Below are 19433 nucleotides of genomic sequence, written 5' to 3'. Positions count from 1 at the left end.
ACTTGCAGGGCACCTATAAAAAAAGAAAGACAGCACAATTTCCCAGCTGCTCTGTGCCAGCAGCCAGGCTCTGCAAGGTTGAGTGGAGGGCTGGCTACGAACAGCCCCAGGGAGAGGGTAAGAAGAACACAGAGCCATTGGGAAGTGGGCTTGAGTAGCCCACTCAAGCACTGTCGGATTCCTTCTTGACACTTTTTTTTTTGTGGTAGACGTTATAGACATTCACAGTACTTGCCAAAAAGTTTGTTTCAAGGAGCTACTGCCAGTGCCTCAGAGGCAACACCATGCCTCGCTGTCCCTGCCTTATGCCCTTGGTGCGTGGCTTCATATCAGCCGCAAGGGCCCTCAACTCCTGCCCCAGCAAGCCCAGGCCCAGCTCACTAGAGTCCTGCCCTGCCCTGCCCTGGGCCTCAGCCTGTCCCCTGGGAGGTGCCCGATATCCTTGGTTGTAATTGTCCTGGCTGGGCAGCAGGACAGGCCCTGGCAGCCAAGCCCTGCTCTGACAGTCCCCCATGGAGAGTCCCCATGGCACTCAGTCTGCAGGGAGCCCTCAGACTGCAAGGGGGCACAGTGACAGGGGGCTGCCATAGAGGTTTGACTAGCTGTTTTAGACCACCTCTGATGTTGGTTTAAGTGCAAGTCATTACCAGTAGTACAGAAGCAGATGAAGAAAGGACTTGGAGAGGGTCATTCCTTATTTATCAAGCATAACCCTGTCAAAGTGGAAAGAGCAGAATGTCATTTACTCCAAAACTCATCACTCTTTTCCCAGTGGGGGAGATTTGTGATATGCTTAAAGTCACCTCCTTTGCTTACCCTTAAAAGAAAGTACTGTTTGCAGCATTAGCTACAGATGTTGAAATGAACGTAACTGTAATGAAAATAGCTACAGATCACTCAAAGCCACTTCAAGTGCTTAATTTCTTCTAATCTTAAAGCCAATGACATGAGGGAATTAATGCGGATCTCACAAATATAAACCTTCAAGCATATTTTACTTCATCTCAAACCAAAAACTATATAACAGGACAAGCTTATAAGTAAGGAATAACTATGACGGCCAAGAAATGAGGAAAAGTCTTCAGTTTAAGGAGCTCTTTTTATTCAGTGATCCTGTTCAGGAATACAGTCCAGCAACCTAGAAGCCATTTAAAAGGCTAAGTGAGAAGTTATACCCACAGATGCATTTATATCCACAATGCAACATATCCAGCATGACGTATGTGAAAGCATCTTACATTTTTCAGTATGATTTTGGGAATCCTTGGCCCCAAACCAAAGCTAGGCTCTTGCAGCAAGTGAAGGCTTACCAGTCATGACTCTGCCCTCTGGGCAAAGCTGGCCATCTCTTGGCCTCGCAGTCCAGTTGAACTATTTTTCCTGTATTGGGCAGAGTAAGTAAAACTAGATCCTCATCCCAAATGCTATAAGCACTATGTATAAGAGAATATATTTTTGAGTTTCAATACACAGAACCATTTCAAAATAATTTTTCTGGGCATGAACTGATAAGATTCCCACTGCCCAAGCCCTGTTTCAGCAGGGTGCATCCAGCACTGTGGCATCCATGTGAATAGCCCACAGCGACCCGCTGACCCCAGGTGGCACATCAGGAAGTTCAACATCTACTTTTCAAAAAAAAAAAAAGAAAGAAACAACAAATCAAAACCACAGAAATGACTATACACACTGCATAGACTTTCCACAATATTGAATTTTTTAAGTAACTTAAAGATATTCTCATTTTATGCTCCAACTTCATCTTTCATACACACCCACCTCTCTGCCATATGCAATCAGAAATGAGTCAGTTACAACAGCAGCTGCTTTAAGTTCTTTTTTCTGCTTTTTCTTCACTAGAAATAAAGCTTCCAATGATGGGCTCACTTTATCTTTTATCTCAGTCCAGTAATCATCCCGTTTAACACAGTTAATTCCCTTCATCCTGACAGACACAATACTCTTTGCTTCTGTCTCCTGTGTATCTTTCTCTGACATGATTTTTGCACCCTTAGAGTGTGCCTCATCGACTATACTTCAGTTTGCCCATTTTTCAACTGCAAAGCTACATATTGGTGTTGCTTGCTGAATAGAAGTGGCTTGGTTTTGTTCTGTGTCCTTCTTAATGGCAAACATAGTTTGTCAATACAGGTCAGGTGGATCCCTTATGCTGTTTGAGAAAGCAGAACTGAAAGTATGTTCTGTCATGTGCCATTAGCACCAGTTGTCCCCACAGAAAATGAGGAGAAAATCCAGGAGTCATTTATACAGAGACAAAATAAGCTAAGGAGCCTTCCAAGCTTAATTCCCTGTAGTCCTGCAATCAAGGAGCTCTGGCTTCATTTTAAGGAGATCCACTCAGTTATGTGCCCATTCATTTTCAGGTAGAGACAGTGAGTGATTAGCATCGCGTTCTTTAAGGAATATGAAGTGGGAGCTTGGATAAGCTCGTAGAAAGGATGCCATGCCACAAGGAAGCAAGATGTCAAATGCTTGTATTCTCATGCATTTGCCTTAGCCGTGCATTCCTTTTGAGTCCACCTGATCTGTTTTCTAATAACATGCCCTATTTTTGGCAGTATTCAGAAGGATGAGGCATTTTAGGGATTATATTCCAGTGACCTCTAGGTGATTATATTCCAGTGACCTGTGTAGCTGTATCCACAATTGCCCTCCCTTTGGGTAGGACCTTGTATTTCCAAACTGCTAATCCCATCTACTCCAAAATTTTGGAAGCTTGAGCACAAAACACCTACATGAACAAGCACATCTAAAAGAAATTTCCAACTTATTTTAAGTTTATGGCATCCAGGACAGCTTCCTGTGACCTAGCAGTCTATACAAAATTTGCAGGTCAACTCCACTATTAGTATCCTCGTAGGACTCATCACAGAGGCTAACTTCCTCTCCAGGTTGAGTTAAAGGTATGCAGGCAAGGAAATTGTTTGCTGGACCATTCCTGTGATGTTGACAAAAGGACATGAGTAGCTGTAAGAACAAATTTATTTATTTTAAATGACCTCATCAATAGCTGCAAGGGGAAAAGATTTATGCAGTAACAAATCTGGGAGTGTTGTTCTGCTTTTTCTCTGTAAAAGGCTAGCTAGATGGAATCTACAGAAAAGACCTTAATCTGTGGTGTTTATAGACTTTAGTGTCTCAAGTACTGACCAAAATTGGTTCTCTGTATGAAAGCAAAGAAGAACATTGTTTTTTCTGTGATGTGTAACAATGCTAGGTTAGTCCCCAAGTGCAGGTATAACAGCATATGTATAGGCAAAATAAGGAAGGGAAGACAGATAACTAAATTGCACTAAATGTCAGAATCAGTAAGGCTGTTGTGTCATGCGCTTGCTTTACTTCAGTGATGACGGAAGCCAGAAAATGTGCTCTAAACCCAGTGAAACTACCTGAAAAGCACATTTAGATTTTGTCAGATATTTGATATATATTAAGCCTTTACATAATTCACCTGTTTAGCAGAACTTCAAACCTTTATGTCATCCTATAGAGGCTCTGCAAAGTAGTAGTGTGCATCTTTGTGATGTATTTATCATATCTTCCTAGAAGCATTTTTTTCCAGTATTTTCCATGGTTATGCAAGTAAAAAATTATCTGATGACATAAGCAAAAATAAATCACTTTATAAACGGCACTTTATCCACTTACAGTCAGAGAATGTGGCACAGATATATCCGAAGCAGAATCTTTTGTAAAAGTGACTAAATAGCTTTCATAGCTTTTCTCCCACCTCTGAAATCTTGAAGCATTGACCTCAATCTCATAGAGATTAAAGACTTCAGGATCTATTCAGGACTTGAGCCAAGATCACCATCACTGTTAGATTGTGGCATGTACCTAGTCCTTTTTGCTCTTCCTCCAGGCTCCCTGCTGCTGGAATGTTGCCTTCCCAACTGCCTGTCCCCACTCTCAGGAAGAGTACATGCATCGGATCTCATCCTGCAAAGACTTCCCATGGCTTTGCCCAGTTATGATTATAGCTATTCAAATAAAAAGTCTCTCTCTGCTTACTTTCATTGCTTTCTTCTCCTTTGATTATTTATCTATTGTTTAGCTCTGCTAAACCTGCTTAGGACACAGGTCAAATGAACAATTCCATGCCATATCAATAGATATTGTATCGTATGACTCACTAGAGACTAACTTAAGTGAACCAAATTCACTTTCCTTATTTAACATTCATACAATAATGCTACTGAAAAACATCCCAATCAAGAGTGAAGCCTTATCAGCTGACATGCAAACAGACATTTGTGATTAAACATAAGAAAAACCTTCTTTACTGTGAGTGTGGTCACAATCTGGAATTTAAAAGCTGTGTCTTCCTTCTTTGACTTTTAGCTAGAACACAGAGGCTCGTTTCATCTCTCAGATAACATACTCTTCTTTTTTCATTTCTCATGTGGCAGCCACAACAGAATAAATGTCTGTCTTCCATAATTTGGTATTTCTGGAAAAGTACACTCATTTTTAAAAAAAAAAAAAAAAAAAAACCTATTTTATATACTCATTTAAACATCCTCAAGATGACAAGGAGAGCCTGATGGCTAGTCATAGCCTATGCACCTTTTTCCTGACAGCATGTTGTTCTACTGGAGCATTTCTTCAAAGCCAGAAATACTGTGCAAAGCCATAAAAGCTAGTTACATTCTCTAAATGTAACTCAAAGAGGAGCTGCTATGCTCTTTCAAGCAAGGAACATTAACATTTTGTCCTTGGGTCTAGGCTTGAAAACAGAGTTTGGAAGGTGCAAGAAAATGAAGAAAACAGTAGCACTGATTGGCTGTGACTTTGAGGAGTTCAGAATTAACTTTTGCTTAAACTCCCCTGCTGTTGCTGCCACCTTAAAACTCTATATCTAACAGTAACAAATGCTCATACATCTGAGGTAAAATTCTCTGGTCACTGAACTATACAGATCTAGGAGGCATTGAACCCTAGGAAGGGAACGCCAGCTATCCCAATTCAGGAACATCAAGCTGCAGCAATACCATAATATTTTCACCTTGTAAGACCCTCCACAAAGAAAGACCAGAATTAACGGTGCTTATTACAGAACTTTTCGTGGCCAGATTACAGAGCTAACGAGGAAAAACATCACCCAGAGCCACCCCACTCTTGAAGGAAGAGCACACCAGTTGAGACTCAGGGAAGAGCACCCAGAAATGCAGGGTTTACATTGAGTTACTTACTAGCTTGTCCCTAAAGTAATAATAGTTGCTTGCTTACTTTCTCCATTTCAATTACACTTTCCCTATCCTAGCAGTAATCTGTTCTCTTACTCTTTCTGCACTTCCACAACTAGCTCTGTTCTGCCCTCAGAGGAAGCAAAGCAAGAGGAGCCTCAGCATCTCTCCTTTCAGAATTGAAGTGCTATTTGGGCAGAGGTCAGACCTTCTCTCCTTGAAGCCTACCTACTCATAGCTTAACTTCAAGAAATCACTTCTGCTTCCCCTTCACAGTGAGGTTTGGAGAGAATGAGAAAGGAGATGCCAAAAAACACACCTGGATCCAATGTTTGATCATGGATGCCATCATCCTTCTAAGCACACGTGCTGACCTACCCATGGATCTGCTGTCACCAGGCTCTCTTTGTGAGGGGAATTCATTTCAGCAACTGCCTCCAAGCCCTCCTATCCACCTCTCACATCCCAGTACCTCAGAACTCATGTTACTGCTTTGATATTTGTGGCAGGCACTATTTTCCTCAACCTATTTTAATCAGAGCTACACAGTGCTGCTAGATATCAGTTTAAAAAGCAGGGCACCACAATATGTCTGGGATTTTTTTTCAGCAACTAAAGAGAATGATTTCACAGAGTAGCTTAACTGGAAATAACACAAAGTGCCATCAAGCCATCTGTTCTAACCTCTGTGTTAAAGTTAACAGTTATTTTGGATTTCCACAAAGGAAGTCAGCTAAAGCTATTGATGTTAAAGGTTTTTCTCCCCAGGGAGTCTAAGCACCCGCTATTTCTATTAAATGGAACAACAGTAGCTAGAGATCCCCAAAGAAGGGGCAGAAAGCAAAAATCTGAGACAAACACCACAGTGTTGTCTAGCAATGCTATCCAGTCACTTCTCTCCTGACACAGAAGTCAATCCAGGCCTTTCTCAGCTTGTCAGAATATGTCACAGGGGCAAAGCAGACATCACCATGAACGCATTCAGTGACTGACTTCAGACTGAAGACACACCAAACTGTCTAACACTGCCAGCAGCTTGCAGCACACCTGGGTCTCTAGAATATTTTTGAGATGAAGAGACAGTTGGTCTGTCTGTGCTCAGGACTGACTCTAAGAATGGAGACAGTACTTCAAGACACACTTTAAGGCTGGGGAGAGAATGGCAGCACTAATTAATTTACTAAGAAGACAGGAAGTTATAGTGTTTTCTACTTGTAGTTAAAAAGACCACAAGAGTGGCTCCTTTTTGGGAGATTTAGCTCATGCTCATTAACTAACTTACATCTTTATTCCTGCTGCACCTTCCCTTTCATGAAGGGTTAGTCTCTCACATCAAACAGCTTGATAGTAGGTTTGACCTCAGTATGATTCAAGGATTTACTTCAGCATTGACATATTAAGACTCATGGGACTTCAGTCCACAAGGACATTTGTCTTCTAGCAGATGTCAAGCACTTGCCACTAGGATTCTTCTCTTGCGATTTTAACCAAAAGGCTGCACTTGGAAGTTTTGGTGCTAACCAAAGATGAGTTTTACCTCCGTTTCATGAGAACTTCTTCCTTTTAAGCTCAGAGCCTAGAAAGAAAGGATTCTTACATCCAACACATTGGAACAGAGAATACAGGTTTTTTTAGTGCTCTGTGTCTGACCCCACACTTCTTGCCTGTACTCCATCAGTGACTGAAAGATAATGCTGCCATTGCAAGAGACAGCTGTCTTCGCCTCAGTGGAGATCTTTTCCTCAGTGGGTATGAATCAAAACTCTTCAGTCAGAACAGTGCCCAGTGAAGTGACAATGGTGCCAGTACAAGTATGCTTAGCGTGACCCCAGTTACGACACATGCACAGCATAACACCAATTGATCCACAAACCAGAACTATGAGAACTTAGTTATATACAATGCAGTAGTTTCCATAGCTTGGAATCTGAGCAATCAAAAATAGAAAAACCACTTTTCACATGTATCAAATCATGACGCTACCTGAACTTCTGCCTGACTAAACCACCGTGCTGTGAACAGCATACTGCATCTATCATCATCATCAACAGAATCAAAGGGCAGCAGCAGCCTCTTTTCTACCTATTATTAGGAGAAAATATTCATAGCAATACCCATACAATTTCCCCTAGTGATATCTGCCATCTATTTCTGACAACCATAAATCAAACTCCTTTATTTCAAAGGAAATCTGAATTTGTGAATTAATAGGTCATCAGCTTAACCCTTTCCCAAATCATCACTGAAACACTAATGCCAGTTTTGTCTAAGTTAAAAAGGGTATTATTACTATCAAGTAATGATATGAAGAAATAAGCCAGAAAAAGCAGAGAAATTAAGTGATAATTGATGCTACGGTCCAGAACCTGATCTTAAATATGCTTATGAATAAGTACTACCAGTAAAATTACAGAGTTCTTTAAAGAGGCACATCAGCTTGATATTTAAACATTTTACAGCATCTTGTTTATTTCTAGAGTTCCATGCAACTTCTGTTTGTGAAATTGTCAGAAACACGACAGAACTTTCTCCGGGCTTCAGTGCTAGCTCCACCTTGCTCTCCTATCCCAAGTTGCTGCCTCAGATAGGTTTCTGCCTGTCCCACTACACAAGCCTCAGCACACTACACCAAGTGTAGCAGCACCCTTCCACACTTAACTTTTAACAGCAAAATGATGGAATCAAACAGTAGCAAAAAGCCCAGCAAAGAGGAGTAAGCTTATGACAAAGTGTCAGCTCGATTGAGGACAGCAATCATCACATCCTCTTCTGAAACGTATTTCCTTTCACATCCCAACTCTTTATAACTATTAACCTTTTTTTGCAATGCCTTGCTGTTACACAGTCAACTTGTTTGTTGAGGCCTGTGGAGAGATGCATTATAATGGCTCCCTAGACAAACCAGTGATGCAACTTGCTACACAAGCCAGCCCATAGAGATTTCAGTGCTGTGCACTGCTGCTCTAGGTCACGTCATGTCATTTCACCACTCTCTTAGGATTCGCTCTGGGCAAAACCCATGCAAGAAGGTTTAAGGTTAGAGATGCTTGCAACCAGAGGGAATACCAGTCCCATTCCCTGAGCCCTTCCACAGAGCGAACGGACAGGTCCCCTATCGCCCAGAACTGCCGCTCTCCCTACTTGTAAACAGGGGAAAGAAGACCCTCACCACAGCAGAGCCAAGCAGGAGCCCTGCGCAGCACACCCTGTCCGCCTCCCGCGGGGAGCCCCGAGCCGCAAGCGCTCGGGGCAGCGCCACAGCGCCGGGGAAGGGATGCCTGTGACTAAGCACAGCCGGCCTGCCCTCGCCATCCCGCCTGCTGCCCCGGCCAGGCCTTTCCCGTACCAGCGCGCCCGGCCCTGGCACCCGAAGCGTGAGAGCAGGGCCGCTCCCGGGAAGGCACCGTGCAGGCGGTACCTGCCGTCACCCCCGCTCCCGCGGCCAGGAGCCGGGCACCAGCCCAGGGCCGACAGCTGGGCCCGCGGGGGACCCCTCCCCAGGGCCGCCCTGCCCCGCCGCCCCCTGCCCCGCTGCTCGCCCTCCGCGTACCGCTGCCATCCTTGAAATAAGGGGGTGGGACGTCTCGCAGCGACCGGGTCCAGCCCCCCTTCTCCGCTTCCTCCTCCTCCTCCTCCTCCTCCTCCATAGGGCCGGGGCCGGCGCCGCCGCCGCCCTGCCGCTGCCGCCGCCGCCCCGCCGGGGTGGCCGCCGCCCTGGGGGCGCGGCGCCGGGCCGCCCTGCCTCGCGGGCCCGGCCCCTCCAGGCGCCCCTCATCCTCCTCGTCGTCCTCCTCGTCCTGGGAAGAGGCGGCAGAGCGGGAGTCGGCCGAGGTGCTGTAGAAGGGATTCCCGCTGCTGTCCTGGCCCGACTCCCCGAAGACATCGTCGGAGATCTGCAGGCTCTCGTAGCGGTTGCGGGCCGCCTCCAGCAGCGACAGCGCCTTCCTCCGCGCCGGCCCGCCGCTGCCTTCGGCCATCATCTCGGCCGCCGCCAGCAGTCGCCCGCGCTCACCTCGGCCCGGCTCGGCCGGGTCCTGCGGCCGCAGGCAGCAGCCCAGCAGCAGGAGCGGCTCGGGCACGGCGGCGGGCAGGCAGGGAGTGGGGGAAGCCCCACCACCGCCGCCGCCGGGGCTGAGCCCTGCCTCCCGCTCCCGCCCGCACCACCCGCCCCTGTGTGTATGCAGGGACATGGGGGGAAGGAGCCAGCTCAACATCTCCAAGTACCACATCCAGCCAATTACCGCGGCAGTCCGCGCCCGGGAGGTGGGGTTATATGGGCGCCGCGGGCCAGAGCGGGCCGCCCTTCTCCCGCCCCGCCGCCCGCCGCCGCTCCGCCCATTTAAAACCACAGCGCCGGCTGCCGAGGGGCCGCCGCTGCGCCCTGCCGCCGGAAGGGGGGTCTCTGCACCCGGCCCCGGCCCCCCGGCCCCCCGGCCCCCCGGCCCCCCGGCCCCCCGGCCCCCCGGCCCCCCGGCCCCGGCCCCGGCGGAGCTGTCCACGCGCCCGCGGTGCTGGAGCCGGCCAGGGCAGAGGCAGAGAGCCACCTCGCTGCCTGCCAGGCCCGTGAGCAGCGCCGATGTGCAAGGGGAGGAATGAAGCGCTCCCGCTGGCAGCGGGCCGGCGGAGGAGCTGGCTGCGGGGCTCCAGGGAGGAGAAGGGTGCTGAGGGAAGGCTTGGCGGGGTCGGTGCCGCGATGGGTCCGCACCAGCTCGTCGTGGCTTACTGGCAGCAGGGAGCATGAGCAGGGACATGGTACACGGGACTCTGATGTCCCTGCCCCAAAACGAGGCAGAGAACTCCAGCGCTGGGGTGGCCCTTGAAGCAAAGCAAGAAAGGTGCTGGAGCACAGAGCTGTGGAACACCTGGCACTTAGGCTCCATAGCCTGCCAACTGACATGGGCTCCACAGAGGCTTTGCATCAGCCTGGGGTGACATGCACACTCCTGCTACACCCAGCACTGAGCACGCTGCAGGTTGTGGGGCTGCTGTGTGTGGTTTGGTTTCTCAAGGTGAGCACAGTGTGAAGTAACTGCCCTGATGAGGCCTCATCTGGCCAGTCCTGCCGGTTCTGGCCTCATCTGGCCTCCTCTGTGTCCGGTTCTGGGCTCCTCAGATCAAGAGAGACAGGGATCTTCTAGATAGAGTCCAGTGCAGGGCCATCAAGATGATCAAGGGATTGGAGCATCTTTCTTATGAGGAAAGACTGTGGGAACTGGGGCTGTTCAGACTGAGGGAGGACCTTATCAACACTTACAAGTATCTAAAGGATGGATGTCAGGAGGATGGGGCAAGTCTTTTTTCTGTAGTGTCCACTGATAGAAGTGAGGGTAATGGACACAAGCTGGAACACAAAGAATTCCACTTAAACATAAGGAAAAACTGCTGTGCTGTTCAGGTGAGGGAGCCCTGGCACAGGCCACCCAGGGAAGGTGTGGAGTTTCCTTCTCTGCAGGTTTTCAAACCCACCTGCACATATTCCCATGTGACTTGATGGAGGGGAACCTGCTTTAGCAGGGGGTCGGACTGAATGGACTCTAAAGGTCCCTCCCAACTCCTACCATTCTATAATTCTATAATAACCATTTTTCCAAAATTGCTACTGATTTAAAAGCAATATGGTGGTACAGGAAAAGTTGAGGAAGTGAAAATACCAGTGCCCTGACTCGCTTAGTTAAACGTGATTCAGAAGTGTCCCTGGAGTAATCTAAAGATTTCATGCAGCAACTGAACCCCCTAGTTGTGCAGTCAGAACAATCTGTCTGATGTTACAGGAATGTTTGAAATCTCTGATCAAGATTTATTATTATTACTATTGGCATCCCGCTGTGCTGGTTACTGTACAAACACTCATTAACAGGATAGTCTCTGCCTCCCTTCTTGTCAACAGCAATAGCAACTATTGAGCCTACCCTTCCACAGCAGTGCTTTCAAAATAAACAGTAATCGGGTTCTGTGGTTTGATTCCATGTGACTGAGGGGAGGGAGCATATTATTTGCTTTTTTTTAATGTTAATTTTCAGTGTTGCTTGATCCAAAGGATCTGTTAGTGATACAGATTTTACAAACTTTGTGATACTGAATGCTTCTGTCTTTGAAAAATACTTATGTCCTGGTGATTCTCAAGGACTCTAGCAAAATCTGGAATATGATAAAAGCTGGACTGTGTAGGTATTTAAAAGACCAATCTTATGTTCTATTCAGATATTTTTAAATTGCAGTGACTTCATTAAAACTTTAAAGTTTTATGTAGTGCATACAGCCAAATCTAGAGAAAAGAACCCATCTCTTGTGCATCCTTAAGCAAACAGAAAAGCCCAGTGTAATTTAGGGGTGAGATTTAAGATGTATTTCTACTTTTAAAAATCTCAGAAGTGTCTTATTGATTATACTAAAAAATTACTAAGTTTATATACAAATGGATTTTAAATTTCTTTTTTTTTTGGTACCTGCAAGCTCTACCAACTTAGCCTCCACCTTAGACATTGCACTGGGTTCATTTAATCTCACTGGTTGCTAGAAATCATAGCTCTGTAGGCCAAACTATTCTTTTAATCACATCCATGCCACCCTGTGTCATCTAGATGTACCTGCTTTAGCAGGGGGGTTGGACTACATGATCTCTAGAGGTCCCTTCCAACCCCTACCATCCTGTGATTCTGTGTGTCTTCACAATACCCTGATGGGAAGATATAACTGGAATTGCAGAATTTTTCTTGCTGGTGATGACGAGCCCCAAGCTTGAACTTCATGAGCTCACTTTACTGGATTGGCATGTAGAAAACCACAGATTAAACCAGACAACATTCGTGAAGAACATATGCAGTTGCCATGAAACAGAAAAATAGGGATGTCCTGTGACAACTTTCTCACACAATGGTTTTTAAGTCTGAAGAAAATTCTTTAAAGATGTTTAAAAATATTCTTTGTACTAGAGACATTGAAATAAAACTTCTGGTTTGTGGATGGATGGAGGTGTCTATCCATGTGATGTAGAATTCACCTCGCTATCCAGGTTCTGTGAAAGTGTCCACAGATACTCAAATATCTTTAAATTCACTATTTTTTCAGTAAAACACAATGATTGGAAGGGCTGCTCTGAAGTCCAAGACAGAAAAAAGAGGATTATCAGAATGAGCTCCCAGTAAAAGTATTAATGGGAACAGCCTAGAGACTGAAGAAGCCCACACGGTCATCTTTAGCTGCTGCTTGCAGCAAAGACAATTCTCCCAACCCTTGCATGCAGCACTCTAAAAACAGGCTTGCATCACAGCTGTCTGAGGCACACTGCCAGGACCTTCCCTCTCAATGGCATGCCGAATGTCAGAACTTCAGCTTTCTTTTTTCGAGAGAATGCTGGACACAAGAGCTCTGGGAGGAGGCCACTGCACCAATGGAGGATTGCAGGGCTGACCACTGCAGTTACCAATCAAACATGACATGTTAATGATGAAATCTCCTGCCATACACATAGATGTACTTTTTGGTGGTGGAACTTTCCTCTCTTTCAGCCTAGGTTATACAACAATAAGTCACTCTTCTGCCTGTCCCACAAGCAGAGAGACTGCTTTAGTCTCTTATAAATGCATGAGAAGATAAGATCACTTTTTTGAGACAGGTCTATAGAGACTCACACAGAACTGTGTGTCTAGGATTTCTACTTGTCCTTTGGTCTAAAACATAGCTGTTCATGTGTTCCTCTCAAACCAGTCATACAAACCCCCAAAATGAGGGTCTGGGTTGTGAAAATGGCCATGGATTACATGCTAGTAGTCATGTGATCCCAAATGATTGTGGGGAGGCAGAGATAGGACAGGTGGATCTAAAAATGGTCTCACCAGCCTACTGGGGTTTTACGAACAGTCAATTAAAAGGTCAAAAAGGTAGTTTTCAGTTGAAAGAACTAGATATATAAACCTAATGGAGCATTAGAAACATAACTGTGTTTTCTTCCTAATCACTTATACTTGTGTTTAGCTGCTAAAAAACACCACTAAACAGACTTTTGTATCCATGGCAACCTGTCAATCCACTTTTGATTTGCCTACAGAGAAAATGTTCATTATTTTTTTCCTTGAAGTTTTCTGGATTAGTTGCAATAGTGGCTTCTGTACACTCCTTCTGGCCCTGCTAGTCTTCAGGGTTAAAACTATGATAGGCCCGAACCTCTCATCCCTTGCAAGAGGTCATTCAAGTCTTTTCATGCTTCTCTTGCAGCCCCAATGGCCTATTGTCAGTGGCTGATTCCTTAAATATCTTTCAACCAAGTGATAAAATATTTTGAGGAACACTCATGTTGGATCAGATCATACATAACATGGCATCACATTCTAATAAGTGTCAGCACTAGTGGTCAGATGGTCTGTCATATTCACTTTGCATTGTTTCAGTCCTTGTCCTGCTTCCACTGAAGCCAAAGATACCATAATCCCATCACTTCGGTCAGTGTGGTCTTCTCTGAGAGGGTGTCGTGGTTTGGCCCAGCTAGCACAGCAGCGCCACGACAGTCTCTCACTCGTGTCCCCATTCACCCCCACCCTTGTTAGGATGGTGGAGGCCCCAGCGACATGGGAGTAAAAAGAGACAAGGGCAGGGAGGGCTCACTGCCAATTATAGTTCCGTGCAAAACAGACTCCAGTCCTTGACTTAGAGAGGAAAGTAGGAAAGTTTATTCTACAAGAAACAGAACAGAATAAAAGCAAAAAGGGAGTAGGATGATGAGAAAATTACAACCAGCACTTTAAGATCTCCTTCCCCCATCCTTCCTTTCTTCCCAGGCCCAACTCACTGCTCCCGATATCTCTACCTCCTCCCCCCTCAACGGCTCAGGGGGGCAGGGAATGGGGGATGTGGTCAGTCTCTCACAGATGGGCTCTGCCGCTTCTGTCTTCTCAGATAAGGACAACTCCTGGCATTCTTCCCCTGCTCCAACACGGGGTTCCTCCCCCGGGACATAGTCCTTAACAAACTTCTCTGGTGTGGGTTGCTCCCAACAGCTGCGGCTTCTGCTGATACAGGTTCCCTCACACGGGACACAGTCCTTGGTGAATATCTCTGACATGGATTCTTTGCCACAGTTGCAGTTTCTGCAGTTACAGGGTTCCTCTCTTGGGACAAGGCCTCTTCTGGGCATAAGTTTAATGAGCTGCTTTGTTGTGGGTTCCTCCCCACAGTTACAACTGTGGATATTGGGTCCTCAGGACACGGCCTCCTCTGGCCATAGTGACTGTCCCTGGCTCGGGGCCTTTAATGAAGTGAATCACTGCCCCTGGTCTGGGGCCAGCTGTAGCAAAATGAGTCTCTGTCCCTGATATGGGCTCATTATCAAAATGAGTCTCTACCACTGATGTGGGGTCTTTAAAGAAATGAAAATAGATCTCAGCTTCACCAGTTCTCTCCACAGAATGCAGGGGAGTCTCTGCTCCAGCACACCTCCTCCTCTCTTTCATCACTGACCTTGGAGCCCGCATTGGTTGTTTCTCTCACTCTTCCTACTCCTTGCACTACCACCAGCCAGAAGAAAAAGAAGGGGCAGAAGAAGGAAAAAGATGGAGGAAGATGGAGGAAGAAACCTCCTCTTCCGACATCTTCTTAAAAAGTGATTGTGAAGATGTCTAATTGGCTCAGCCCCAGAAGTGAGTCTGGCTCAGAGCTGGGGAGAGTTGCGAGCAACTTCTTACAGGAGCCATCTTTACAGCCTCTTCCCCCTTACCAGAAAAGGCTGTCATGTCAAACCATGACAGAGGGAGACTTGGCCTTTGTTTCCTTTCTCAGCTAGGTTGCCAACAAAGACCGCTTTAGCTTCACATGTGCCTGCTTTGGTGGCTCTGTAGCTCCCATAAGTTGGCTGTAGGCTGTCTGAAGGACTCTGGCTGAGGAACTGAAGCACTGAAAAGTAGCAAATCATAGGTTTCCAACTCACCTCCTCTAACCACTTTCCCTTTACAGCATTTCAAGATAGCTATAAAGTTTTTCTTGTACTGCTGTCCTATGTGTTTTAGGAGGTGGTAATCTCTCACTGAAGACACACATGCTACAATAAAAGGATCATGGCCTAGTTTGAGCAGGTCTGCTAAGCCTACGTGTAATATAGTGAAGTTTAAAACTTAATAGGATTAGAAAAGTAGTGCCTTGTGCCTGTAGTGGAAAGTCCTGTACTTCTCACTTCTCACTAACTTACTCTTCATAGTCAAACATCAAACTCTTTGAGGAAGGGTCTTTTGCTGTTGTTTGCATAGTGCTTTCTACAGTCAAACCCTGGCCCAGATCCAACAGAATATTGACATTTCTATCCTTTACCTACTTCCTCACTTCCTATTGATTTCACAGAGTTTGCAGACGTAAACCGTGGTGTGTGCCTTGTCCTTTCACAGTACAAATACATCCAGATGGAATAATATTTAATGAAGTTACAAAATTATTCTTTTCTAATCCCCTGTTCCGCAATACAGCCCAGAATCTGAATTTCAAAGTCTTTCGTCTCAGTGCCCACCCCCCTCCGCGAAAGGAGTCTGTAGAGTTTGAATTGATTTGTTTGTCCAATCTGAGATCAATAGGTTCCAGTTCCCTCTTCCACTTCTGCACTGCCTCAGGTGAACAGGAAAACTTGGGAAAAAGGCTTTATCAAGACTGAAAACGGCAATGATTTGGAGACAGTGTTTGGTTTCCTCCCAAGCCCGGAGAAGAGGCAGGAAGGAGCTTTTCTGTCCCTGGGAGAGATCATGAATCAAGCTGTTTCTCAGCACATCACCATGTCGTGTCCCTGCTTCTCAGAGAAGAAACCTATACAAGCACAACTAGCCATGTTACATTGCTCTCCACGCTCTGCAATTAAGGCTTCTGTTTCATGCCTGACTGCCTGGCACAGGGAAAAGCATCTCTGAAGGACTTTGCCATGGTACTGCCCCGCATAATGTACATGCTCCATGCAGGAGGTTGTGCAGCTCTTTCTCCTCCTCCCTACAATTCTCCTGTTGCAAGTAACATTGGTAATAAGTGTGTTGGTTATTTTTTTCTTTTAAACTCATGAGGTATTTACAGCATATGCGATGTTGGCAACAATAACAATGCTTGTCTACATATTTCCTTTTTACTTTCTGGCTTTCAACTTCTTTGTATTGTTTGAACTCTCTGTTTCTTGGATTTGTATTTTGCATTGCCCAAATATGATGTTAACTCAAAGCTCAAGGAAAAAAGAAAAAACAAATTGCCGTTTTCAAGTGAGGGAAAGGGAACAAATATGTTTTTCTCGTAATAAAAACGAGGTGATTTTTGACACTTCTAGCACTGAAACAGGTGTGATCTGAAATTGAAAATGTAGTAGAGAAATTTGAATGGTTCAGTGATGAACAGTTTCAATTTGCTTGGCTTAAGAGCCTTTGAAAACCACGGTTTTTACATGTACGGTACATTTTAAGCAAAAGCTGTACTATGAACAAGTCTCACCTAAGCTCCAAAGGGAAAGATAAGGTGTGTTGCTGATGCATGCATGGAAGATTAGCCGTTTCATCAATAATTTATGGTGGGTCCACAGAGCATGCTGCAGTAGTCTGCAAAAACCCTGTCTTGCTCTCCAGTATATGCACGGAACAGAAGCTATATCCAGTAGGCCAGAAGCACAGAATTGTACTGTCTCTTAAAAATCAAAGTGTTCTAATGGTGCACTTATTTTTCCACTGAAAAACATGCAGTTTTGAAATAAACTTTTGGGAGGGCAGATCCCATGAACACACTTCATGATAAGACCCGATACAGTAAGGCATAGCCTCACAGGACCATTGATAAAGGCTGCAGTCATTAAGTCAATGATTTACAACAGCTTGTGTCCCCCACAGTGTAAATCATGTTCAGCTTTTGATCAACATATGAGTGGAACCTAGAAAGTCCCAGGGATTGGGAGTGTAGTAGCATCTGGAGGCTCTTTGTTTAGCTAGTTAATTCTATTAGAACACTCTATGGGATCATCAGGTTTGCAGGGCATAAGGCTCAAAGTCAGCGATAGGAACTTTGCTCCTCAGGGCATACAATTCACAATGAGGTCTGTGATAATGTGTTGACTCCTTACTATGCAAATAACACATTGTAACATACTTGTGTTTCTACCATCTACAGCCCTTTCTGCTCTAAACAATAATTTCAGATCCTACCCTATTTGTTCACTAGATCAGTAAAAACATAAAAAGCCTTTTCACAGAAGGCCATGCTGTGGCAATGCACGAAGAAAAGGACTAGAGATCAGGATCCCATGCAGACTGGCTCCTAGTTTGCTGTCTTGCATAGCTTTGCTTTCCCACAGCTGTCCTTGCATTATCACCACTGATCTGCAGATTTCCAGGTTTACCTCTTCAGATCTTCCTAGAAAGATGCTTCAGCTGCCAAGTGAGGTGCCTGCCTGAGTGCATGGGTACAGCCATATTCTGGCTATTTGGTCTAAGGCTATACCAGCATCTATTCTTCCCATTATATCTCGAAGTGGAGGGCTCTTCAGCTGCAGAATTTGCTCATTCTTTTCATGTGTCAGCTTGTACATTTACTTTTCCAACACAGTATCATTAAATATTACAAACCTTAACAATCGGTAACAAATATTTGATAATGAATGATTAGTTAATAATTACCTTATCAATATTACTAATAAACCATTAAACTTTAGAATAATAATACCATAATAATAATACCAGCCCTTAGAAACACTAACATCATGAACATCTCTTCTTGGAGGAAGAAAACATAGCCCATAACTGGGTAGAAGAGACAGAATGCCCCAAATCAGTTTCTCAAGTTCTTTATCCTTGCCATCCACTACCACTTTCCTTTTCTATGCTGAAATGCATTCTATTTTTTAGTGTCTTTTTCTAGAATGCCCCTTGAAGCCACCAGTAAATACAATGTCCCATCTGGCAGTTGCCAAGATGCATTGATCAGTGTTATCTAAATAGACTTCAACCCATCAACAATCAATGCTAAATTTTCTCAGATTACCTCCTTTCTTATTTTTTTTAATCTTTTATATGTGTGTGCTAGTAACTTGTGAGACAATTATAATTCTATTGAAACAGATAGTTTTTGTAGAGTAGCAGAGCCTGGCAAAGAAAATTCATGCTGACACTGTTGCATTTCATCAGACACCAAACTGATATATGTTTCTGTTAAAATCAGCCCCCTTGATCTCATGTTTTTTAGGGAATTCAATTTCAGAGGGGAAAAAAATGGAAGAAGGCAAAATACCTTCTGTATAGAGTGATTTTAACTACTTAAGGATTTGAAATGGAATCACATCTTCCCACAAAAATGGATTCATGTTAGTCATAGCAGTATGGCAGATGGCTGTTAGTCACCAGTAAATTCAGATGGTTTTCCCACTGTTCAATCAATACAGCCACAAGAGCACCCAGTTCCCAGTAAGTGCCTAGAAAAGGTGTCTTTCAGAAGTCAAAATCTGATCATAAAAGGCAATAATATTGTAAATGTATGAGGAGACAGGGAGGAAGAAAGTGAGAGAGAGATTATTTTCATTAACAGAAATAATTGTTGATCTCAAAAATACCTTATGTTTGACATCTGTTACCCCATGGGAGATAATTTCTTTTTCCAAGCTAAGGCTGAGAGTTCAACCATCTCAAAATAAGTGGGTTTTGCTCTTGAGGGTAATTAAACATCTGCAGCAGTGAATGAAATGTAAAAACACTTCCCAGCTCTCAGGATTTGGCCCATCAAATGGTCCTTTCAGGGCACATCAGTGACTGCTGGCTCTGCACACTCTGAATTTCTATTCTGAGATGCACACTGGAAGCTACCAATTCCAGAAGCTGTAGTCTCTAAATAGCTTGTAATGTTGTTAGAAGATGCTTAAAGGACATCTGGAAAAAATGTTTGTGATCCTCTGTCAAAAATGATTTATTTGCATGCCAGTTTCTCTCCAAATATGCAGTCAGGATTTGAAAGGGGAACATTTCCAAAGAGCACTGTCAAGACAAAAATCAGACTTCCTGGTACTGCAAGATGGAGAAAACTATTAACTGAAATGCATTTTTTAGGAGTTCCTTCTATGCAAGAAGGAATAAGAATGAAAAATCAATTCAAATGATCTTTTATGTCAGATTTATGTTCTTTCTGTTTTGTTGGGTTTTTTTCCATCCATGTAGCTTAGATAATTTGGTTAATGCCTGTGACTTTCATTCAGATGGGCACATCATAATAAACTCCCTTGTTTTTTCACAGTTTGGTGAC

At 44.7% G+C, this 19433-nt stretch overlaps 1 protein-coding gene across 1 annotated transcript in view; it reads right to left on the bottom strand.

Moving 5' to 3' along the window:
• PGBD5 (piggyBac transposable element derived 5) overlaps positions 1–9356 on the bottom strand; it is a 74620-nt gene extending 65264 nt beyond the window's left edge. Inside the window, exon 1 of the mRNA XM_061990950.1 lies at positions 8758–9356. Coding sequence (XP_061846934.1) covers positions 8758–9187 — 430 coding nt within the window. The 5' untranslated portion in view covers positions 9188–9356. The remainder of the gene's footprint in view (positions 1–8757) is intronic.
• Positions 9357–19433: the final 10077 nt, after the last annotated feature.

Source organism: Colius striatus, chromosome 2 (genome assembly GCF_028858725.1).
Source record: "Colius striatus isolate bColStr4 chromosome 2, bColStr4.1.hap1, whole genome shotgun sequence".
Taxonomy (NCBI): Eukaryota; Metazoa; Chordata; class Aves; order Coliiformes; family Coliidae; genus Colius; species Colius striatus.
Note: the sequence above shows the minus strand (reverse complement) of the source record. Positions and strands in the feature narration are given on the sequence as shown.